The following is a 22,950-nucleotide window of genomic DNA, read 5'->3' on the forward strand; positions in this document are numbered from 1 at the left end:
GAATTTGAGCTCAATTAAATTTTGATTTGATTAAGATTTAATCAAGTTGGTTTAGTACCTAATCTAATTGGGTCTAACCTAATTTGATTAGTATGAGAACCAAATGGATAAAATCCTAGAGTCCAAATTTGATTGGACTCATCCTAGGCCGAGCACCCATGTTCACACCCTACCTCACTCTACGCAAATTCAAAATTTGCATGAAGTTTTTCCATGCTAATTCAAAGCTTTCATTCCTTCTCCTTGCCCTAATGGATGAGGATAAAATTTGATTCAATTTGAATTCAAATTGGATTTGAATTTAACTTGAAACTTGATCTTTATCTTAGTTCAAATTTGATTTAAACTAGATCTTATCTTTCTCTCCATGCCAACATTAAAAACTCTAAGTTTTGTGTGATAATTTTTAGAGATTTTTTACCATAAGAAAGGGTTTCTCTTGAGCGTGAGGTTTGGGGTGGGCGCTGCCTTCTTTGGCATGTGAGATTAGAGGATATCTGACTCTTGGATGAGAGACCCAAATCAGATCTAGGATTTCAGGTGAAGAAAAATAAAGGAGAGAAAATAGTTCTTCTTCTTCTTTTCCACCACCACATCCTCTTCCTTTGTCTTCAATTTTAAAAGAGTCTAAAAGATCCAAAGAAAGGAGCAGATCAGCCATCAATAGGATCTTCATGCGAACTAGTACTCCTGAGGAGATTGATCAATATAGGACTTCGAGTGGATGATCTATAGAGACCGGACATCCTATGCGGCTGCGAGCAACCAGCAAGGCTATGACATTCTAACACAGTGATCTGCTACCCGTGCTTAGATGATGGGTTTTGAATTCATACTTGATATAGATATGATTTATGATGTAGATGAGATCTACTACTAGTGCATATTTAGATATGATCTTGCATGCTGATTTTATTTTTAGTTCTCATATATTCAATATAACATGTTTTAGATCTTAGGATAGGCGTTTAAGATTAGATCTAAAGCATATTTATTAGATTAAATAGTTTAATCTAATCTATCTTTCATTGTAAAATTTTTAAAAAGCATGCTTGAAATGCCTGCCGGTTTCCCACAGGATACACCAATAGTAAGAAGTCTATTGTTGGAATATCTTTCTACTTATAGGAGGTGCTATATCATGGATGTATATAAAATAAGATTTTGTTTACCACGTCTATTATGGAAGTAGAGTACGTAGCCTATGTGAGACTTTCTCACAAGCTATAAAGTTACAGAATTTTATCATAGGACTTAGAGTTATTAACTCTATTAGCAAATCAATAAAGATATATAATGATACTTCTATAGTAAGATTCTTTAATAATACGAAGAGTACAGGCACTTGCAAGCATATGCAGGTATCAAATATTTTATACTTCATGAAAGAATAAAGGAGAATATAGTATTTGTAAAACATATTGAAGAAAAGCTAATCATAATAGATCTATGGACTAAAGGACTTATTTCTGAGATTTTGATACTCAGGTGCATCATATGGGATATAGCTTATTTTGTGATATATATTGGACACTATGTATAAAATTATCACATTAGATTCTATGATACAGCTTAGTTTATTTTTTGTTGATCAGCTATTTACTGTGTGATATAAAGATGATCAAAGAATAGGCATAAAGTTTAGTTTATTTATAAAGTAAAATTTCACATAAAGAACTTGGTTATAAGATGTCATTAGTATTGTGATACATAGAAGATTATGTGTTAATTGATAATACATTTACCACCATGATTCACATTAATGATTATTTTGTAATCAAATATATAGTATATATCCTATGAAGGAATTAAGTTTTTTAAATGTAGCCACATCAATTTTTTAATTATCAGATTCAGATAAGATTTTATTAAAGATTTTTGAAATGCTTTAAATAATTAAAACAAAGATGCTTGTGTTAGGTTGGGCCAAGTGAGAGAATATTGTGATTTATTTTATATGTGGCCCACACTAACATGCATCGAGATTTATTTTATATTTTTGATTAATTTATACTCTAACTGAAGATAAATCCCTGATAAAGTGATAGAGAATATTAGATAGTTTGATAAAGTTGAGCTCTACACAACCATCATAGATAAAGTCCATCTTTCAGTCTTTGTGACCGATTTAGATACTATCTTTGATAGGTAAGGCACGTTATAAAAGGACTTCTATAGACTTGATTTCCAATTTGATCTTAGAGCTTGTGAGATCCTCTCCATCGGATATACTCAGATTAAGATTAAGAAACCAAGGCAGTGCTCGACAATAATAAGGAGAGCATCTAAGATTGGTTTTCTTGTGGTTGCTTATGGTTGCAGGATTATAGATTGCAGATGGATTGATTCTTTTGGGCTTGAACAATAATGGCTGGAGGAACATTTATTTCCGTATTCAAAATTAAAATTTCCTACACTTTTCACATTCATGAAGAATGCAAATCTCCACTAGATTATCATGAAATACAATCTCATGTTTCACTTGACGAGGGCTTGCTTGGAGATAGGTTTAAGTTGAACATAAATAACTCTGTAGCTGGTGATGCTTTTGCTCTGAATTGTCCTTTGGATGGTTCATCATTTGGTTCAGGAGTGGGAAAAACTCAGCAACCATCTGTGCATAGACCATGCTCCCCTCAACTTGTTGAAAGCTATCATACATCTGACTTACTTCAGTCATCAACGTTGACCGCAGGTCATCATTCACCTCAAGTCACAAATGTGGATTAATCGATACCACTCATATGAACATGGAATGTAGATATTTTTGAGTGAGGAGGAAGGGACTGCCGGACACGAGTGGAGAGTGGGATTGTTGATGCTCATTGGAAATTTGCCAGAGAATGAAGAATAGAAGTAGGGAAATCAAATGGAATAACCCTCGGAGTTGGGAGGGGTTAGTAGAAAACTATTTCAAGCCATCTATATAAGCAAGGAGTATTTTTGTCCATTGAAATAGTATGCTAATGTAATCCATTTGCAAGGGAGCAGCAAGACCACTTTGGAATATTTCAGATATTTGAAGAACCAATTGGATATTTTTTAAAGTAGAGGGGGTATAAGTGAAATTGGGGTAAAGTTTAGGGGATATCCCTATGATTTTTCTTTTTTTTTTTGGATCACCACCACTTAAGTTTAACTCTTAAACCTCTCGTATGAGGGAAAGTTCACCTCTATTTAACAAAAGTGATGACAAGCATGGAAATCCAAAATGCTCCAAATGTTGCTGATAGGAGCAAGGTGCACTATGTATTCGATTTTGCCCAACTAACATGCTAAAAGAAAAAAAGAAAATATACGAGTCAATAGATAAATGAATCACTCAAAAGTGAGATGAAATACTATCTACATCTTTAAATATATATATATATTTTGACATTAGAGAATAAACACCTTATTTTGCCCAAAAGATAAGAATAAAGACCTTTTTTGTCAAATTAGGAAAAAAAATGTTAAGCCATGCTGATACAATACGTTATTAGAATTATGTTTTCTCAGGAAATTCTCATTTCATTTTTAATTTCATTTTATAATGTTTCTTTTGTTCTTAAATTATGCAGTTAGGTGTTCATATAGTTTGATTCATGCATGTTTCAACAATTTCTTTTTTTTTTGGATTACTTTGTTGCCCCTCGGTGGAATCCTGACTATGTACGCATGGGACAATGGGTTATGCGATAGATACGTTATGCAAGGATATAAGATATAAAGGATGCTTGTAGGTTATACATAGCAAGGCGATTCGATGCACCTAGCTCGAAGGATCTGATCGCAGTATATGGTCACAGCATGATTGAAAGTGCAAATATGAATGACTAATCTAGGATCTCAGATGACAAACCCCACATGCTATCAGTGTGACTGGTTCACGTTAGCTATGGATATGCCAATTGATAAGAAATAGCTATAGATCGCAGTATATATTGCATGATCAACTTTTAGGTGGCTTCCTAATATGTAGCAACATGATGCATGAGTTCATATGATTTTGCCCTCCGTAGCTCTCTGTTGTGTATTGGCCTGAATCGGACATGGACAAAACTTTATTGATGACTTCCCTCAAGAAGTGTCTGACAGTGTAACCGAAGCATTACGACATAAGCAATCTATACAAACACCACCAGAACCTCGATTTCAATTTTTTTGTATCAAAACTTCATGCCACTTTTCCTCGGAATATAAATTAATGGTTGCAATCACATGTTGCTTGCATAAGCGAAACTTTTTCGCTGGCGCCCACAGAAACATGCCCCCCCCCCAAGCTTGGTCACAGTAGCTTCCCTAAATTTCTTAAAACTTTATAACAGCGTCGAATCAGAAGCACATTTTGTGCTGCCTCCAATCAGATATTGGAGGTGCACCTAGGTAGGTTTAACTAGAGATGTTCATCTGTCTTGTTTTGCTCCAGGAAAAAAAAAGTAGAAAGAAATACGAAACAGCAGCCTAAGCGAACTTGGTATTTGTTTAATATACATATTTATTTGGATAGGTATGCCAAGTATATTCTAGCACATTTTTTGAGCTTACGAGACCTTTATAAACAGAGGGAAGTTGCTTATGAGAGGTATCTCTTGTTAGTGTGCCTTCGCGGAAGAGGGAGATGGAGGTGAGTGGTGAGGGGAGACAGATCAGAAGAGATGGTATTCATGGAAGAGGGAGTGAAATAGTTATTACTGGTGAAGTAACACCCACAGCAATAACACCGGGCGGTGGTGACAGTGGGGATAACAAAGAACAGGTTTTTTTCAAGGTTTTCACATCAAGCATGGATCCTTTGCTGTGTGCATGCGGCACCACAGAATGTGGTGTAGCAGTCGATGGCTGCCATCAGGAGATGGGAAGCCATCAAACGAGGAGTCCATGAGTCTGTGCCATGTCATACACAGCACGTGTTGTTTGATGGCCATGTCCCAAGGATGCATGGGCTGCACCATAGGGGATCTTGTTTCACACCCTTATTCCTTCGCCACCGCAGGCTCCCTCTCTTTTATATGTCTTCTTTTGCCAGCTAATCACTTGAACATCTCACTATTATTTCCCTTTTCTTTTTCCCTTTCTTTGTTTCATTCGAGAGGAACAAGAAGTTACATGCAACAAATTACTTGCCTACATTCTTAAACGTAGTTCCTTCAAAAGAAACTAAATGAGAAAAAAAAAAAAATTACAATTCATGCCTGATATCTCTGTATACCAAGCACAACATGTTTGCTGGAAATCTATCCTGCCAAAATTTAATTTTCTCTAGTTCTACCTAATTTTCCTGTAACCACCTTCTAGTGATTATGTAGATTAAAACAGAAAAGAGAATCAGATTAAATTCAAATCATCTTAAAAATTCATTGAATCACTAGAGTTGGTCCATTCTTTTCTGTAATGATTTCTGTTATGTGACTGTCATTAGCATGACAACTTGCCCATGCCCAAAATGTTTTCCAGTTAACACTCGGCTATATATATACATATATATATATATATATATATATATATATATATATGTATACATATATATATATATATACATATATATATATATATATACATATATATATATATATACATATATATATATATATATATATACATATATATATATATATGTATGTATATATATGTATGTATGTGTATATATATATATATATATATATATATATATATATATATATATATATATATATATATATATATATATATATATATATATATATATATATGTATGTATGTATGTATGTATGTACATATATATATATATATATGTATGTATGTATGTGTGTGTGTGTATATATATATATATATATATATATATATGTATGTATATATATATATATATGTATGTATGTATATATGTATATATATATATATATATATGTATGTATATATGTATGTATATATATATATATATGTATGTATATATATATATATATATATATGTATTATATATATATATATATATATATATATATATATATATATATATATATATATATATATATATATATATATATATGTATGTATATATATATATATATATATATATATATATATATATGTACACATATACTGGAGCTAAAACACCTGACTCTATATACCTTCTATGTTTGAAACTATTTAGCCATCTTCTTTTCTCTGTTAAATAACCATTTTGTAACAGGAGCCCGGATGGAAAATATTTCTAGCACATGTTGGACCCGGATTTCTCGTCTCGCTGGCTTATATTGATCCTGGGAACTGTACGTCTCACTCTCATATTCATCTTTTTTGGTAAGAACTCTTATATGCACTCAAGTCTACGAATCTAATACTGGAATTATGGGACAGTGGAAACCGACCTGCAAGCTGGAGCTAACCATAGATACCAGGTAAACTTATAACAGAGAATGACAGGCATGGTTCAGACCAGCCAGTCTATAGGACTTGTAGTCTTTGCCATAATTTCTTCAATTAATTATTTACTTCCTATCTTAAACCTAAACTGATATGATCTCACCAATTCTTAAAAAAACTTGCGACAACAGCTCCTCTGGGTCATCTTAATTGGGCTGGTTTTCGCACTAATTATACAGTCCTTAGCAGCAAATATTGGAGTAACAACAGGTATGCATTTGTTAGAATGAATGCTATTCTCCAAGCTTCACACTACCAGAAACTTTTTATTGCAATAAAATGAAATATATATTTTGAAATTGTTCATTAAACTTAAAACAGGGAAGCACCTCGCTGAGCTTTGTAAAGCCGAGTACCCGAACTATGTAAAATTCTGCTTGTGGTTGCTTGCAGAGGTGGCAGTCATTGCGGCCGATATCCCTGAAGGTTGGTTTGGAGCTCTACTGTTTGCGGGACTTTCTTTCTTTAATCAATTTGGCTCATGGGAGTATATCTGTTTCTTTGGTTTTGGTGTAGTGATTGGAACAGCGTTTGCAGTCAACATATTGTTCAACATCCCTCAATGGATGGGAGTCCTTATCACAGGATTTAGCACTCTTTTATTTCTCGGATTACAGAGATATGGGGTAATTAACTAAAATTATACCTTTATTTATGTTAAGACAAGGAATAAGGATAGGGTCCTTTGACAAGGTTAGAATTCTATTACTGAGATATTTTTTTTTTAATTAGCATTTTGATTAGAATTCACCCATTCGGCAAGATTGATCTTCTAGAAGGGATGGATCCATCTGAAACTTAGCTGAGGACAAATCGTAGAATGTTGCATATAATATAATATATAATAAACAATTGCCCAACTATATGCATGCGCAGGTTCGGAAACTCGAATTTCTGATGTCTATGTTGGTGTTCGTCATGGTGGCCTGCTACTTCGGAGAATTGGCCTATGTGAAACCCCCTGCATCTGAGGTGTTAAAGGGATTATTTGCGCCCAGGATCAATGGCAGTGGAGCCACTGGAGATGCCATTGCTCTCTTGGGTGCACTTGTCATGCCGTAAGCAACTCATCTTAAATTGCTATAGCTTCGTGTTTGTTAAGTCACTGTGTTGATCACGTCAATTTTTTTTTTTGTTTGTAGGCATAATTTATTTTTGCATTCAGCTCTTGTGCTTTCAAGGAAGACACCACCATCTGCTAAAGAAATCAATGTAAGATCAATTTGGTCAAATTAATAAAATTACACCATCATCCCTATCAATGATTCAAATTATTGGAAGAAAAGTCATGGCTCATAGCGTTGACTTTACGTTTGTGTTGATGAATTTGAACGTAGAACATTTTTTATTCCTTATATTATCCAAAATTGATGCACCAAGGCTTATCGCTTGTTCTTTGTTCCTATATTTTTGTCTCTGTTTCTTGGAACTATTGTGTGCAATTAAGTTGGACAAGAATTACCAACCTCCTTTGATGGAAACATGACTGTCATATGTAGCAAACTTCCATCCTCCAAGTTGCTAAGTTAATTAATTCCTTATGTCAATTGCTTATATTTTGACATTTTTGTTTTAGAATGCCTGCCGTTACTTCCTGTTTGAGAGCGCGTTCGCACTGTTTGTTGCGTTGCTTATCAACATCGCCGTTGTGTCGGTCTCTGGCACCGTGTGCGCTGCTGATAACCTATCACAAGAGAACTCGGACAGATGCAGCAATCTCACCCTCAACTCGGCATCTTTTTTGCTCAGAGTCAGCTCTCATGTTTCAGACTCATCCATGATACAGCTAGCTCATTGTCTCTTTTCAGAAATTATGTATAGAAAATTCAGGAAATAAGGCCACTTTGTTAAAAAATACAAAATGCTAAATTATTTACTTTTCTTTAATTTCTTTCTTTTTTTTTTTTTTGTTGATCATGTGATTATACAAGCAGATAAAGTCTTAATTATTATATGAAATAACCTGGATTCAAATCCTGCCTTTCCCAGAATTTGAAAGGTTAGGGCTGTTTAGAAGAGCTATCCATCCTATCCCAATGTAGAAGCGTAAAGAATAAAGATAATAGGGTCAAAATATTTTTTTATGAATTAGTTACATACTTTTATGTTTATTAATTTTTTTAAAGCACATTTTCTCCCAAAAGAATACATTTCTAAAGAGTTTGCAGAGTTAAATATTTTATTAGAGGAGCGCTGTGTACCCCATAATAGAAATATATATAAACAGCAAGCTAATATCAAAAGCTAATTTACTTTAAGACTTTGTACTGTACTTTTATGTTTATTAATATTTTCGAAGCACGATTTCTCCCAAAAAAATAATTCAAAGGTATATGATAAAAGTAAGATAAATCTAGACCATATTTGTACTAGTTATAACCTTTTATCTCATAAACAAGTAACAACAAGATCGTGTGATTCCTCAAGGAAAAAAAAAAAAGGATCGTGTGAATGAAAAGTGTTTGAAAAATTTGTACATGTACTATATTCAAAAAATTTGTAATCTATATGGGATTGAAAATTGATTCGTCTTGTGTTTCTCATAGAATATCTTGGGAAAATCAAGCTCCGTAGTTTATGCAATCGCCTTGCTAGCTTCCGGACAAAGCTCCGCCATTACTGGTACATATGCTGGTCAATACATCATGGAGGTAGCAAGTCTAAATCTTATTGAAACGTTTTCCTCTTTTGTGCATTAACTCTCAGTCTTCTATGTATTTTTTCTTTTTTCCCTGAACATTGCTTTTGAGACTGGTGGCAGGAACAAGGGACACGTAGGATTTTTAGGAACCACCTTAAATACCAACTTGCAATTGAAAGCTCTTCTTGTTCTATTGTTAAATCATGCAGGGATTCTTGGACATCAAGATGAGGAAATGGCTGAGGAACCTCATGACACGGTGCATCGCTATCGCTCCCAGTCTTATTGTCTCTATCATTGGGGGCTCTTCTGGAGCTGGACGCCTCATCATTATCGCATCGGTACCTTTCATTAACACCATTGTCAACTCTTCCTTACCAAAAAAAAAAACCATTTTAAACTCTTCCCTCTAAAAAAAGTTGGAGGAGAACACCGTGCAGCACTCAACAGGGAGTTACTTTTTATGGTCATGTTTATCTTTCTCAAAGGAGTACTCATCATTATTTTAAGGATGATCTCTCTAACTAACTACTTAAATGTACAGATGATTCTCTCGTTCGAGTTGCCATTTGCTCTAATCCCTCTTCTCAAATTCAGCAGCAGCCGTACGAAGATGGGACCTCACAAGAACTCAATCTTCGTGAGTTTTTCAGCTTAACCAATTTGTCTTGTTACATCTATGAACGCCGTTCAAACGGCCAACAGTTCAAGTCTATCTACGATATCAATAGTTTACTCATAAGGTGCATGCCGTAACTAAAATCCGGCCATGCATGCAACAAAAATTTCGAAGCGTTGACTTTCCAAATATTATATATTGTGTCAAATACCTGCTATGTAACAGGAAGGATTTGCAACCAAAAATGATCTAAACTCCATCTTCTGGATAGCTACATGCATGCATAAAATGCACATACATGCATAGAAACAAACATATATACATACATATATATTTATATGTGTATGTTTGTGTGTAATATATGTATATATATATGTTTGTATGTATGCATGTATGTATATTTATATGTATACATGTATGCATGCACGTATGTATGTATGCATGTGTATATTTATATGTGTATGTGTGTGTGTGTAATATATGTATATATATATGTTTGTATGTATGCATGTATGTGTATTTACATGTATGCATGCACGTATGTATGTATGCATGTGTATGTGTGTGTTGGTGCGCATGTGTATATGTGTGTGACCATATGTATGTAATATATGTGTATGTATATGTATGTATGTATATATATATATATATATATATATATATATGAAGCAAGAAGACTATATATTTGTATATATTTGTGTATGTATGTATTTATGTATGTATACATATGATATATATATACACACACGTATGTATGTATCATATCAGTATTACACACACACACAAACACGCACACGCACACACTAGCAAGTGCTAGATCCTTGTCGGGCAAACATCCAATTATAAAACAGCATCAAAATCCTAATGGCTCTAATTACTAATAACTCCTAAAATAAAATAAACAAAGGTTGTGTGGAAGAAGATTTTCGCTTTATGCACCTATAGCATGTTTGTTTCAGGTTGTCAGCCTCTTTGAGCTGCCATTCATGTGTAAAAGTCCAAAATTATCTTTCATATACAATAGGCATCACATCTTATGCTAACTTGAATTATATTTATATTCATTTATGCAGATCATCATCTTCTCATGGATTCTCGGTTTATGTATAATTGGGATCAACATATACTTTCTAAGCACACAATTTGTTGAATGGCTTATCCATAGTAGCCTGCCTAGTGTTGCCAATGTTTTCATCGGCATCATCATCTTTCCTCTCATGGCCGTCTATATGCTCGCAGTTATCTACTTAACCTTTAGGAAGGATACAGTTGTGACATTTATCGACACACTTAATTCGCAATAGATTGAGATGGAGAAGGGAATGCACTGAGTTAAAGGCAACAGTGGGATTGGAGCTGCATCATATAGAGAGGACCTGACTGACATCTCTCTTCCTAATTAAACAGAGTACTTATTTTCGAACATATGCTACAAAAGAAAAAAAATGTCATGTAATACTTTAGTTGTACCATGCATGGTAAATGTTTCTTTACATATTTGGATGGAGAAATGATTTGTCTTCATAGGCGTGTATCCTGCCAATTGTATGTTCAAAAAAATAAAAATTATGCGGTAAACTAGAAAATATAAGAGGTGGATTTAAACACTAAGGGTTTGTTTAGCCGCAAATCCTAAAATATCCTTTGTAAAACAGGTTTTATGAAAGACAGGAACTTGTAACCAAAAAAAAGGGCAGGACCTCCTGTTTTTCATAAACCTCATTTTTAAGTTTTATAATCTGTCAATTCCGGTAAACAGGCAAACAACCATTTTTTAAAATTCATTGATTTCATGCTTTTTGAAAGTCTGTTTTAATAAAAATTTGTCAGCTAATCAAGCACCAAGGATTCTTTGAGCAATCAATTTACTAATTATATCTAAAAAATAGTTACCTAAGCTTAATTAATGATCCATCAATTTTTTTCTTTTTTCTTTTTAAATAAGAATAGGCTATATATTTGGATGTCATGTTAGGTTTGTATGGACCCAAGTTTTCCCTCCTTTATGAATCTTAAAGTAGGTGAAAAAAGGGATATTACAGTTTCTCTATCCGATATCAGGTCCAGTTTTACTAAGCCCTCTGTGGTTTGAAAAGTAGCACTTAACCAACCTGTGATTAGATCCATCAAAATAGTCTTGCTCCATTATCCACCTATAGAGTAAAATGGGTTCCAGAGTTTATTTTCATCATGGTTTGAATGCTCTATTTGTCCCGAAATCTTTTAATCGGTCACCAACTTCTCCAAATTGAGCCTTTTTCACTGCATTAAAAGCATGTTGCCGTTATCTTCCACAAGCAACAACAATACTGGGTAGATTTGTTGCTATTATGGGGAACGATCCATGGTTAAATATTATGGATGGCGGGAAATTTTAGAAGAATATTCCATGGTTGCTCCTAATAGGGTGTTAGTTCCTCGATTTTTTGGTTGATTTCCATATTATATTGGGTAGATGAGAGAGCTACTATGCTTTTTTGGTTAATTTTTTGGTAGATTGATGAGTAGTGCTAGTACTTCAAGTGGGTTGACACATTCAAATGTGGGATTGAAATTGCTTCCGAGATTTTGGACAAATTCCAAAGATTTCAGCAAGCGACAGATGTTGCAAAACAGAAGGAAGAAATTGCTCATACGAAGGAGATGTTTGCTTTAGAAGAGAAAGCAATAGCTCGGGGAAGGAAGAAGTTCTACAAATGTGTCGATTGGATCTTGGATATTGGTTATTATTGGTGGCACTCTGCAGCTTGGAGGGAACTAGGAAATAAAATGTTTGCCTTAGTATATTTTTGTTTGGCTACTCTTCTATTTTTTCTGATTTTGAAAAAATGTATTCAATTATATACAGAAACATTTCAAGTTAGTGAATTTTCATTTGATCCACAATGAATTTTCATTTGATCCATTTTTTTACCGTTATATGATGGTTAACCATGTTCTATTTTCATTTAAAAGTTGCTATTTAATGTGGTGTTAAATCTTTTCTTGACTATTCAAGGATAGATCATCCCAAAAGGTGCTATGGAAGGAGTTACAATGGCTGTTGAGGAGTAGATCAATGCTAGAGACGTGATGAAGCATTGCACTTTCTCTTGAGACTTTGTAGGGACACGATGTTGTTGTACAAAGTCTCCACCTATTCCCAAAAGAATGGTTACAGAGCATTATAAATTCCCGAGCATAGTTGTATAAACTCTGATGCCCTTGAATCATTAGGTTTGATTGAGATCTGATTAAGCTAGATAATAATACCTACTTGGTCACTTTTTTATCTCGAATCACTCTAATATAGGCCATCTGATCCCATTTGTCATGAATTTTTCACTTTCTTTGTTTGATCTTCGTCCTATATGTACGGTTCGATAAGCATAGTAGAAGCAAAATGGATTTCAAAATTTTACATAATGAAACTTCATATAATCAAATCCTAATCCCAAGAACCCCTTGATGATAAAGATCACATGCATATAAGTGCATAACATCATAGTTGGTACAGAAGAATACCTATCACGCTAAATCCAAAAATTCTGGCAGAGTTTCCACTAGGTACCCAAATATTCACGCTCCAATGTTGATCCACATGGGAGTTGATTCAAGATTGTTGCTCCCTAATTTGGTTCCTCTTACTAAATTCTTTCTTAAAAAATTTCTTCAGATAGCACAACATCTGACCTTCCTTCCTCCTCTCTTGGCTTCCCTTTCTCTATCTTCTTTTCTCCTTATCTTTCCTAATTCTCTTCCTAAGCCTTTGTCCTAAAATTAGACTTGTCCTTACTATTTTGGACTTGTCTTAATAAGAGAAAGAAAAGAGTTATTGGGACAATAGGGAGATGGGTGTAAGAAAGAAGAGAGAGAATTTTTTTTGATGGATTAGAACCCTGAGCATGCCACCTATTTATAGGTGGCATACAGATTTCTTCCACGCCATCTCACGCCCCATCCAAGGAATATCTCATGCCCATCCATATTTCTCATTCCCATCCTCCTTATCTCATGCCTTATTGAAAAGTCAATGATAGGTGGCAAACATCGAAAATTAAATGAAGAAATACTTCGCACAGAAGGACTCTTCGGAGAAATAATTTTTGGTATTTTTCGAAGTATCGCAAAGCTTTCTTAAGAGCATGCACTCTATCCAATGGATAGAGTTTCATCTGATGGCCATCCAGTGGCCCAAAAAGGAGGTGCTAATTCAAATTAGGCATGGGGAATGGATGCGCATAGGAAAAAATTCAGACTCCATAACCACTTGGACTTAAAGTCCAAGTGGCGCATGGAAAAGGTGGGCGGCTAGGTTAGATCAAGTTCAACTTGATCATCCATTTAACCAACCTCCACATGATGGACCAGAAGTCCACACCCAAGAGAAATTTTGCATGGAAACTATTGATGTAGAAATCTGCCTGCGTCGGAGAAGCTGGAGTTGAGGGAGTCGCGATCACCGCCGGGACCTGCAAAGGAAGTCTAAACTGGAGTTGGGGGTGCTCCGACAAGATCCTCCGACGCTCAAGTCAGTTCTCTGCCTCAACAAAAATGGAGTGCTCGAACGAAAATTTTAGCAGAGTTTTGGGATAGAAATTTGAGCTTAGAGAATAACGTATCTGGGGTCCCCCTTTTATAGACGGAGGGTACAATAGACTGATAGTGATGTTGGTAACCGTCTGGCAGCAGGCCGTTCGGGGCCAGGAGTAGTTTGTTACGAAGAGTAGTGGAGTAGAATCGTGGCCATCACCGTGGCCTGTCACATAGAGTCTGTTGCGGAGAGTGGAGCGGCATCCGTTGTCGCGACTTGCCAAAGAGTGGAGGAGCTGCGTGGTATCCGTCGCAGGAAGTGGAGCAGAGTCGTGGCCATTACTGTGGCCTGCCAGAGAGTGATGGAGCCGCACGGTATCCGTCGCAGGAAGTGGAGCAGAGTCGTGGCCATTACTGTGGCCTGCCAGGGAGTGATGGAGCCGTGCGGTATCCGTCGTAGGAAGTGGAGCAGAGTCGTGGCCATTACTGTGGTCTGTCAGGGAGTGATGGAGCCGCGTGGGATCCGTCGCAGGAAGCGGAGCAGAGTCGTGGCCATTACTGAGGTGGTGGGAATCCGGCACGGACCGCTCATGGTAGAAATTTGAAGTAGATCATTTACAGCGAAAACTCGGAGTGGGTCACTTGCAGTAGAAGCTCGGAGTCTGGCCCTTGTAGGAGTTCGGGGTGAGATCTACCTACAACAGGAATTTAGGGTGGAAGTCCGGCTCCCGTGGGAGTCCGGACGAAGTCTGCCTGCAGTTGGAGTCGGGGACGAAGTCCGGCTCCCGTAGGAGTCCGGACGAAGTCTTCCTGCAGCCGAAGTCGGGGACGAAGTCCGGCTCCCGTAGGAGTCCGGACGAAGTCTACCTACAATTAAAGTCGGGGATGAAGTCCGGCTTCCGTAGGAGTCCGGATGAAGTCTTCCTGCAGCCGGAGTCGGGGACGAAGTCTGGCTCCCGTAGGAGTCCGGGCGAAGTCTTCTTGCAGCCGGAGTCAGAGACAAAGTCTGGCTCCCGTAGGAGTCCGGACGAAGTCTACCTGCAATTGAAGTCGGGGATGAAGTCCGGCTCCCATAAAAGTCTGGGCGAAGTCTTCCTACAGTCGGAGTCGGGGACGAAGTCCGGCTCCCGTAGGAGTCCGGACGAAGTCTTCCTACAATTGAAGTCGGGGATGAAGTCTGGCTCCCGTAGGAGTCCGGACGAAGTCTACCTGCAATTGAAGTCGGAGACGAAGTCCGGCTTTCGTAAGAGTCCGGACGAAGTCTTCCTGCAGTTGGAGTCGGGGATGAAGTCCGGCTCCCGTAGGAGTCCGGGCAAAGTCTTCTTGCAGTCAGAGTCGGGGATGAAGTCCGGCTCCCGTAGGAGTCCGGGCGAAGTCTTCCTGCAGCCGGAGTCGGGGATGAAGTCCGGCTCCCGTAGGAGTCCGGACGAAGTCTTCCTGTAGCCGGAGTCGGGGATGAAGTCCGGCTCCCTTAGGAGTCCGGGTGAAGTCTTCTTGCAGCCAGAGTCGGGGACGAAGTTCGGCTCCCATAGGAGTCTGGGCGAAGTCTTCCTGCAGCCAGAGTCGGGGATGAAGTCCGGCTCCCATAGGAATCCGGACGAAGTCTACCTGCAATTGAAGTCTGGGACGAAGTCCGGCTCCCGTAGGAGTCCGGGCGAAGTCTTCTTGCAGCCGGAGTCGGGGACGAAGTTCGGCTCCCGTAGGAGTCTGGACGAAGTCTACCTGCAATTGAAGTTGGGGATGAAGTCCGGCTCCCGTAGGTGTCCGGGCAAAGTCTTCTTGCAGCCGGAGTTGGGGACGAAGTCCAGCTCCCGTAGGAGTCAGGGCGAAGTCTTCCTGCAGTCGGAGTCGGGGATGAAGTTCGGCTCCCGTAGGAGTCCGGATGAAGTCTACCTACAATTAAAGTTGAGGATGAAGTCCGGCTCCCGTAGGAGTCCGGATGCAGTCTAGAAGGTGGTCGATCATCATGGAAACTTGGGTGGAGTCCATCCATCGTGAAGAATCCGGTCGACGCTGGTGGGGGCTTATCCGTCGGTGAAACTTGAGAGTGTTGCGGAGGCTCGGCCGCCAGAGAGGTTCGGAAAGATGTCACCGAAGGTCGAAAATCGGTAGAATCCCCGGAGGGTCACTCCTGTCACGAACTTCGGCTGGGAGGTATTTTATAACCAACACTAGTCCCCCCACTTTCGAGTTCGAGTTTCGAATGAAGGAAGTATAGAAAAATTTTCACAGCCGAAGCTGTCCCCTTGAATCCTGTGCACGATCGCCCTCAGATATCCTGGCATTTAATATGCGCGTGCTGGAGTCTTTTCCCAATCAGGGCGATCCGAAGAGTCCTTTCAAAATTTCCATCGGAGCGTAGTCCCAAGCGCCACACTATAATGGTCCCACCAGCGGTCAGCCCTACGCCACGGTGAGTGGGACACATGGCGGGCCTTGGTAGACCTAGGGACATCCGCCACCATAACTGTGCCAGGCTCCATCGCTTATTTAAGCCCCCTCTCTCTCTCCGGGGACTTCACCTCACCTGAGAGTCAACGCCTTTCTTCTGCCTGAGAGTTTAGCCACCCCATCGGTGCCCTTTTCGACTCTGGGCATTCTTCGCACCAATCTTCGCCATCTCCACCGGCTCCCTGCCGCCTTCAGTCTTTCTGCCCTTTCGAGGAGTTCTCCCGTCGGGGTTTCTACCCTGGAGGCCAATCTTCGAGAGGATGTTACGGATCGAGAGGAGTAGGAGGGGGAAGACAGTGGAATGCGAGTTCAGTGGCTGCCGAACTGTCACTGAGGGTTCCCACCACCTCAAAGGGGGCTCGAGGAAGAATTTCTTCAACAACAGGAATTTAATAATGGAACCAACCGATGAGCGCATTCCGCTCGAGAATTTTGGAGTTGAACGAGGCGACACCGGTCAAGGGGGTAGATGTTGCTCCTAGATTGATTTTGATGACTACAAAATAGTTTGAAGGGATACAAATATTTTTTATTTGAAAAAGACCTTATGCTCTACAGGGGTAAAATCATAATTTCATCAAAACTCTGATTTGATAGCATCATCGTGTAGAATAAATGATATGTAATCTATTGGTGAAAGTTTCATGGTTTTTGGACTTATATTTTTGGAGTTATGAAGGTTTGAAGTTCATGAGTCGACTCATGAGTCAACTCATGAAACTATGAGCTGATTGGCACGCAAAGATTAGCCATGGCACGCTGGTTTTCTGGCTTGGCACTACCTGTGAGTCGACTCATGAGTCGACCCACAAGGCATGAGTCGACTCATGAGTCGACTTCTGCTGTTTTGGGCCAAGAAAATCCAGAAACCAAATCTCTGGACTTTGTAACAGAGGTCGACTCATGAGTCGACCTCTGAGGCATGAGTCGACTCATGAGTCGACTCATATGATGGGATTTGCCTGTAACGGCTAGTTTTTGGCCAGATTTGGTTGCTTTTTAATGCTGCTTTTTGTGCTCTAACGGCTCTTTTTCTGCCTAGTTTGTTTTCCTTTGTCTCTTAAGGCTATAAAAGGTTTCAAAAGGTGGAAAACAAAATAGAGAGATCCAAATATCCAAGAGGCATTCAAGTGATTTGAAAAGAGAAAATCAAGAGCATTCAAGAGGGCATTCAAGTGCATTCAAGAGAAGGTTTTTCAAGCCAACTACTCAACATCATACAAGAGCTCATTTAAAAGCCTTCAAGAAGCCATCAATCAAGCTCACCAACTCCTCAAGCATTTACTTCATCTCTCATCCACTTTGAGGAAATCCAAGAGGGGCTTCTTCATTTGAGTAAAGCATATTTATTATTATATTCGCTCACTTAAGGAGCTATTCTTGTACTTATTTGTGCTCTAAACTGATTTTATCTTGTGAGTAATTGTTTTTGTTTTGGAGGGTTTCCAAAACAAGGAAATGTTGATCCGAACCTGAAATCGAAGTGTATTGGGTCGGCTTGTACCCGGAAAACAAGTGGACTAGCTTGGGATAGCTAGTGTCGGAGTTTCCGACGGTTGTATTCGGGTTGAATACAAACTATAGTGGATTGGAATTCCCAAGTAGGAGCTTGGGGAGTGGATGTAGGTGCAAGGTTGGCACCGAACCACTATAAATCATTGTGTTTGTGGCATGCTTTATTGTTTCTCTTTAATTCTCCATTATATCCTTGCATTCTTATTTTAAGTAATTAATCTCAAACTAAAGTCTCTCTCCTCATTCATCAAGCTTTTGATATATAATTTTTACAAGTAATTAGTTAAGCCTAAAATTTTTAAAAACCCAATTCACCCCCCCTCTTGGGTTGCATAGCTGGGCAACAAGTGGTATCAGAGCCCGGTGCTCTAGCCCTTCTTTGATCTAAAAATCAAAGAGCCAAAGATCTATGGCAACCCACATCGGCACTTCTCTAGCCGAGGGGCAATCTACCAACCGACCTTCACTTTTCAATGGGTCTAATTATACCTATTGGAAAGCTCGGATGAAGATTTTCATACAAGCACTAGACTATGATATGTGGAGTATCATAGTGAACGGTCCACACACACCCACCAAGATAATAGATGGTGAGGAGTCAACCAAACCCGAAAGAGAATGGGATGAGGTTGATAAGAAATTGGCACAGTTAAATGCTAAAGCTATGAATGTTCTTTATTGTTCACTTGATGCAAATGAATTTAATCGCATTTCTACCTGTGCATCTGCTAAAGAAATATGGGATAGGTTAGAAGTAACCCATGAGGGAACAAATCAAGTAAAGGAGTCTAAAATAAACATGCTTGTACATAAATATGAGTTATTTAAAATGGAGCATGATGAGTCCATAACTGCTATGTTTACTCGCTTTACTGACATAATTAATGGTTTGAAGAGTCTTGGCAAATCTTATACTAACAGTGAGCTTGTAAGGAAGATTCTCAGGTCATTGCCAAGAACCTGGGAAGCCAAGGTGACTGCTATCCAAGAAGCAAAGGACTTGAACACTCTACCTCTAGAAGAGCTTCTTGGATCCTTGATGACTCATGAGCTTAGCATGAAGCAACATCAAGAGGATGAAGTCAAAAAGAAGAGAACCATTGCCCTCAAATCCACAGCCTCTCCTGATGAAGAAACTGACGACACAGAAGATGAAGAACAGGATGAAGAAATGACACTCATCACCCGAAGATTCAAGAAGTTCCTAAGAAAGAGGAAACAGGGGATGAGAAAGAGACCTTTCACAAAAGAGGAACAAAGCAAAGAGAAAGAAAAAGATCAACCCCTTATATGCTATGAGTGCAAGAAGCCGGGGCATTTCAAATCCGAATGTCCACAATTGAAGAAAGGTCCCAAAAAGTTCAAAAAGAAGGCAATGATGGCCACATGGAGTGTGAGCGACGACTCAAGCTCCGATGAGGAGACCTCAACAGAACAAGCCAACCTGTGCCTTATGGCACACGATAATGAGGTAATTTCTGAAACCCCTAGTGAATTTACTTTTGAAGAATTGCATGAAGCCTTCAATGATTTAATTGATGAATTGAAGAAACTAGGAATGAAAAATAAAGAACTAAAATTGAAAAATCAGTCTTTAGTAAAACAAGTAGAAAATCTTTCAATTGAAAAATCTACTTTGCTTCAAGAGAACCAAAGCCTAAAGAATGATATTAATAAGCTGAAACCTATAGTAGATAAATTCACCTTAAGTTCAAACAAACTAAATATGATTCTTGAAAATCAAAAGACCGTATATGATAAGGCCGGACTTGGCTATAACCCCTTAAAGAAACAAAAATTTTTGAAAAATATTTATGTAAATTATTCAAGTAACAAGCCTACCAATACTACTTGTTTTAAATGTGGTAGAATAGGACATAAATCTTACACTTGTGCAAACATAACTGTAAAGAAAATATGGGTTCCAAAAGGAACCATCTTGACTAACCAAAAAGGACCCAAGAAAGCTTGGGTACCTAAAATAAAAACTTGATATTTGTTTGCAGGTGTGTCTAGCATCCCATGGAGAAAACAGGAAATGGTATCTGGACAGTGGATGCTCGAGACACATGACTGGTGATGAATCACAATTCATCACGCTTGATGCTAAGGATGGAGGGATGGTCACCTTTGGAGATAATGGCAAAGGAAAGATCATCGGGATATGTAACATTGGTATCACTCCCTCCAAATATATTGAAAATGTTTTGTTAGTTAAAGGTTTAAAGCATAACTTACTTAGCATTAGTCAATTTTGTGATAAAGGGTATAAAGTAGTTTTTGAATCATCTGTTTGTATTGTGACTAGTCCTATTAATGATGGCATCAAATTTATAGGACATAGACATGGCAATGTTTATATGGTAGATCTAAATGATTTAGCCAAATTAGACATGCAATGCCTAGTATCCTTAAATGCTAAAGTTAATGAGACTAGTTGGCTTTGGCATCGTAGACTTGCTCACATTAGCATGCATTCTCTTTCAAAATTAATTAAGAAAGAATTAGTTCATGGCTTGCCTAAACTGAATTTTGAAAAAGATAGGATTTGTGATGCATGTCAACTAGGTAAGCAAACTAGAGTTTCATTTAAATCCAAAAATATTGTTTCAACTTCTAGACCATTAGAGCTTTTGCATATGGATTTATTTGGACCAACTAGAACCACAAGTCTAGGAGGAAAACGATATGGTTTTGTAATAATAGATGATTATTCACGTTTTACTTGAGTTTTCTTTTTGGCACACAAAGATGAAACTTTTCATATTTTCACTAAATTTCATCGAAAAGTCACTAATGAAAAAGGATTTTCAATTCAAAATATTAGAAGTGACCATGGAACTGAATTTGAAAATCAAGACTTTGAAAAATTTTGTGATGAGAATGGAATCGGCCATAACTTCTCTGCTCCTAGAACACCCCAACAAAATGGGGTAGTTGAAAGGAAAAATAGAACCTTAGAAGAAATGGCCCGTACCATGCTTTGTGAAAGCAACCTTCCAAGATATTTTTGGGCGGAAGCTATTAACACAGCATATTACATTTTAAATCGTGCTTTGATCAGACAATTTTTAAAGAAAACCCTCTATGAACTTTGGAAAGGAAGAAAACCAAATATTGCATATTTTCATGTTTTTGGCTGCCGATGTTTTGTATTAAATAATAGCAAGGAAAGACTTGGTAAATTTGATGCAAAATCAGATGAAGCAATCTTTCTGGGTTACTCCTCTACTAGTAAAGCTTTTAGAGTTTTTAATAAAAGAACTTTAGTAGTTGAGGAGTCCATTCATGTTGTCTTTGATGAATCTAACGATCTTCCTTCAAGGAAGAATGAGGGTGTTGATGATGCAGATCCATTAATAGAAGGTATGAAGGAGATCACTCTGAAAGATTCAGCCACTCCAGAGGACAAGGAACAAGAAGACAAACAAGATGAGATAGGTGAGAAAATTCAAGAACAACCTCAAGGTACAAATGACCTACCCAAGGAATGGAGGTATGTTCACAACCACCCTAAGGAGTTAATTATTGGTGATCCTATGCATGGTGTAAAAACTCGCTCTTCACTTAGAGATGTGTTTAATCATTGTGCTTTTGTATCTCATTTTGAACCTAAAACTATTGAAGAAGCTGAAAAGATCATAATTGGATTAATGCAATGCAAGAGGAACTTAATCAATTTGAAAGAAATAATGTTTGGACTTTGGTTTCAAGACCTAAAAACTGTTCAATAATTGGCACAAAATGGGTCTTTAGAAACAAATTAGATGAGCATGGTAATGTAATTAGAAATAAAGCAAGATTGGTTGCTAAAGGATATAATCAAGAAGAAGGGATTGATTTTGATGAAACCTTTGCACCAGTAGCTAGATTAGAAGCCATTAGACTTCTACTTGCATATGCTTGCTTTATGAAATTCAAATTGTTTCAAATAGATGTTAAAAGTGCATTTTTAAATGGATTTATTGCTGAAGAAGTTTATGTAGAACAACCCCCTGGATTTAAAAATCATGCCTTTCCTAATCATGTTTTTAAATTAAATAAGGCTTTATATGGATTAAAACAAGCACCTAGAGCATGGTATGATAGACTAAGCAAATTTTTACTAAATAATGGTTTTTCAAGAGGTAATGTAGATACAACCCTCTTTATCAAAAGAAATCAAAATGATATGTTAGTTATACAAATTTATGTTGATGACAAAATTTTTGGATCTACTAATGAATCCTTTGTCAAGACTTTGCTAAGCTTATGCAGGGGGAGTTCGAGATGAGCATGATGGGAGAACTCACCTTCTTCCTCGGACTCCAGATCAAACAATCAAAAGAGGAAATCTCCATCACCCAAAGCAAGTACACCAAGGAACTACTCAAAAGATTTGGAATGGAGAACTCCAAACCCATTGGCACACCAATGAGTCCCTCATATAAGCTTGACAAGGACGATGAAGGTAAATGTGTAGACTTAAAATACTATAGAGGTATGATTGGATCATTATTATATTTAACTGCAAGTAGGCCTGATATCATGTTTAGTGTTTGTTTATGTGCTAGATATCAATCTAATCCTAAAGAATCTCACTTGAATGCTGTTAAAAGAATCCTTAGATACTTAAATGGTACTCAAACTTTAGGGTTATGGTACTCTAAGGACTCACAAATAGATTTATTAGGATATTCTGATGCTGACTTTGCTGGATGTAAACTAGATAGAAAAAGCACAAGTGGAACTTATCAATTTCTTGGAGTTAACCTAATCTCATGGTTTAGCAAGAAACAAAATTCGGTAGCACTGTCTACGGCTGAGGCCGAATACATTGCAGCCGGAAGTT

At 37.7% G+C, this 22,950-nt stretch overlaps 1 protein-coding gene across 1 annotated transcript; it reads left to right on the top strand.

The window, feature by feature from the left end:
* Positions 1 to 4,600: 4,600 nt before the first annotated feature.
* Positions 4,601 to 10,945, top strand: LOC105034887 (metal transporter Nramp6.1-like). The gene is made up of 13 exons (XM_073262266.1): positions 4,601 to 4,738; positions 6,149 to 6,227; positions 6,316 to 6,356; positions 6,513 to 6,591; positions 6,703 to 6,807; positions 6,898 to 7,007; positions 7,258 to 7,439; positions 7,524 to 7,593; positions 7,958 to 8,131; positions 8,928 to 9,032; positions 9,232 to 9,363; positions 9,567 to 9,662; positions 10,715 to 10,945. The coding sequence occupies exons 1-13, from the start codon at positions 4,601 to 4,603 to the stop codon at positions 10,943 to 10,945; spliced, it is 1,542 nt and encodes a 513-aa protein (XP_073118367.1).
* Positions 10,946 to 22,950: the final 12,005 nt, after the last annotated feature.

The sequence above is a fragment of the Elaeis guineensis genome, chromosome 8 (assembly GCF_000442705.2).
Source record: "Elaeis guineensis isolate ETL-2024a chromosome 8, EG11, whole genome shotgun sequence".
In the NCBI taxonomy this organism is placed as follows: domain Eukaryota; kingdom Viridiplantae; phylum Streptophyta; class Magnoliopsida; order Arecales; family Arecaceae; genus Elaeis; species Elaeis guineensis.

Bases quoted from the DNA above. Each gene is read 5' to 3' on its own strand.
- LOC105034887 (XM_073262266.1), top strand. From the start codon at position 4,601: ATGGAGGTGAGTGGTGAGGGGAGACAGATCAGAAGAGATGGTATTCAT. The intron at 7,594-7,957 runs GTAAGATCAATT...TTTTTGTTTTAG, and splicing joins CATCTGCTAAAGAAATCAAT to AATGCCTGCCGTTACTTCCT. The intron at 8,132-8,927 runs GTCAGCTCTCAT...TGTTTCTCATAG, and splicing joins CGGCATCTTTTTTGCTCAGA to AATATCTTGGGAAAATCAAG.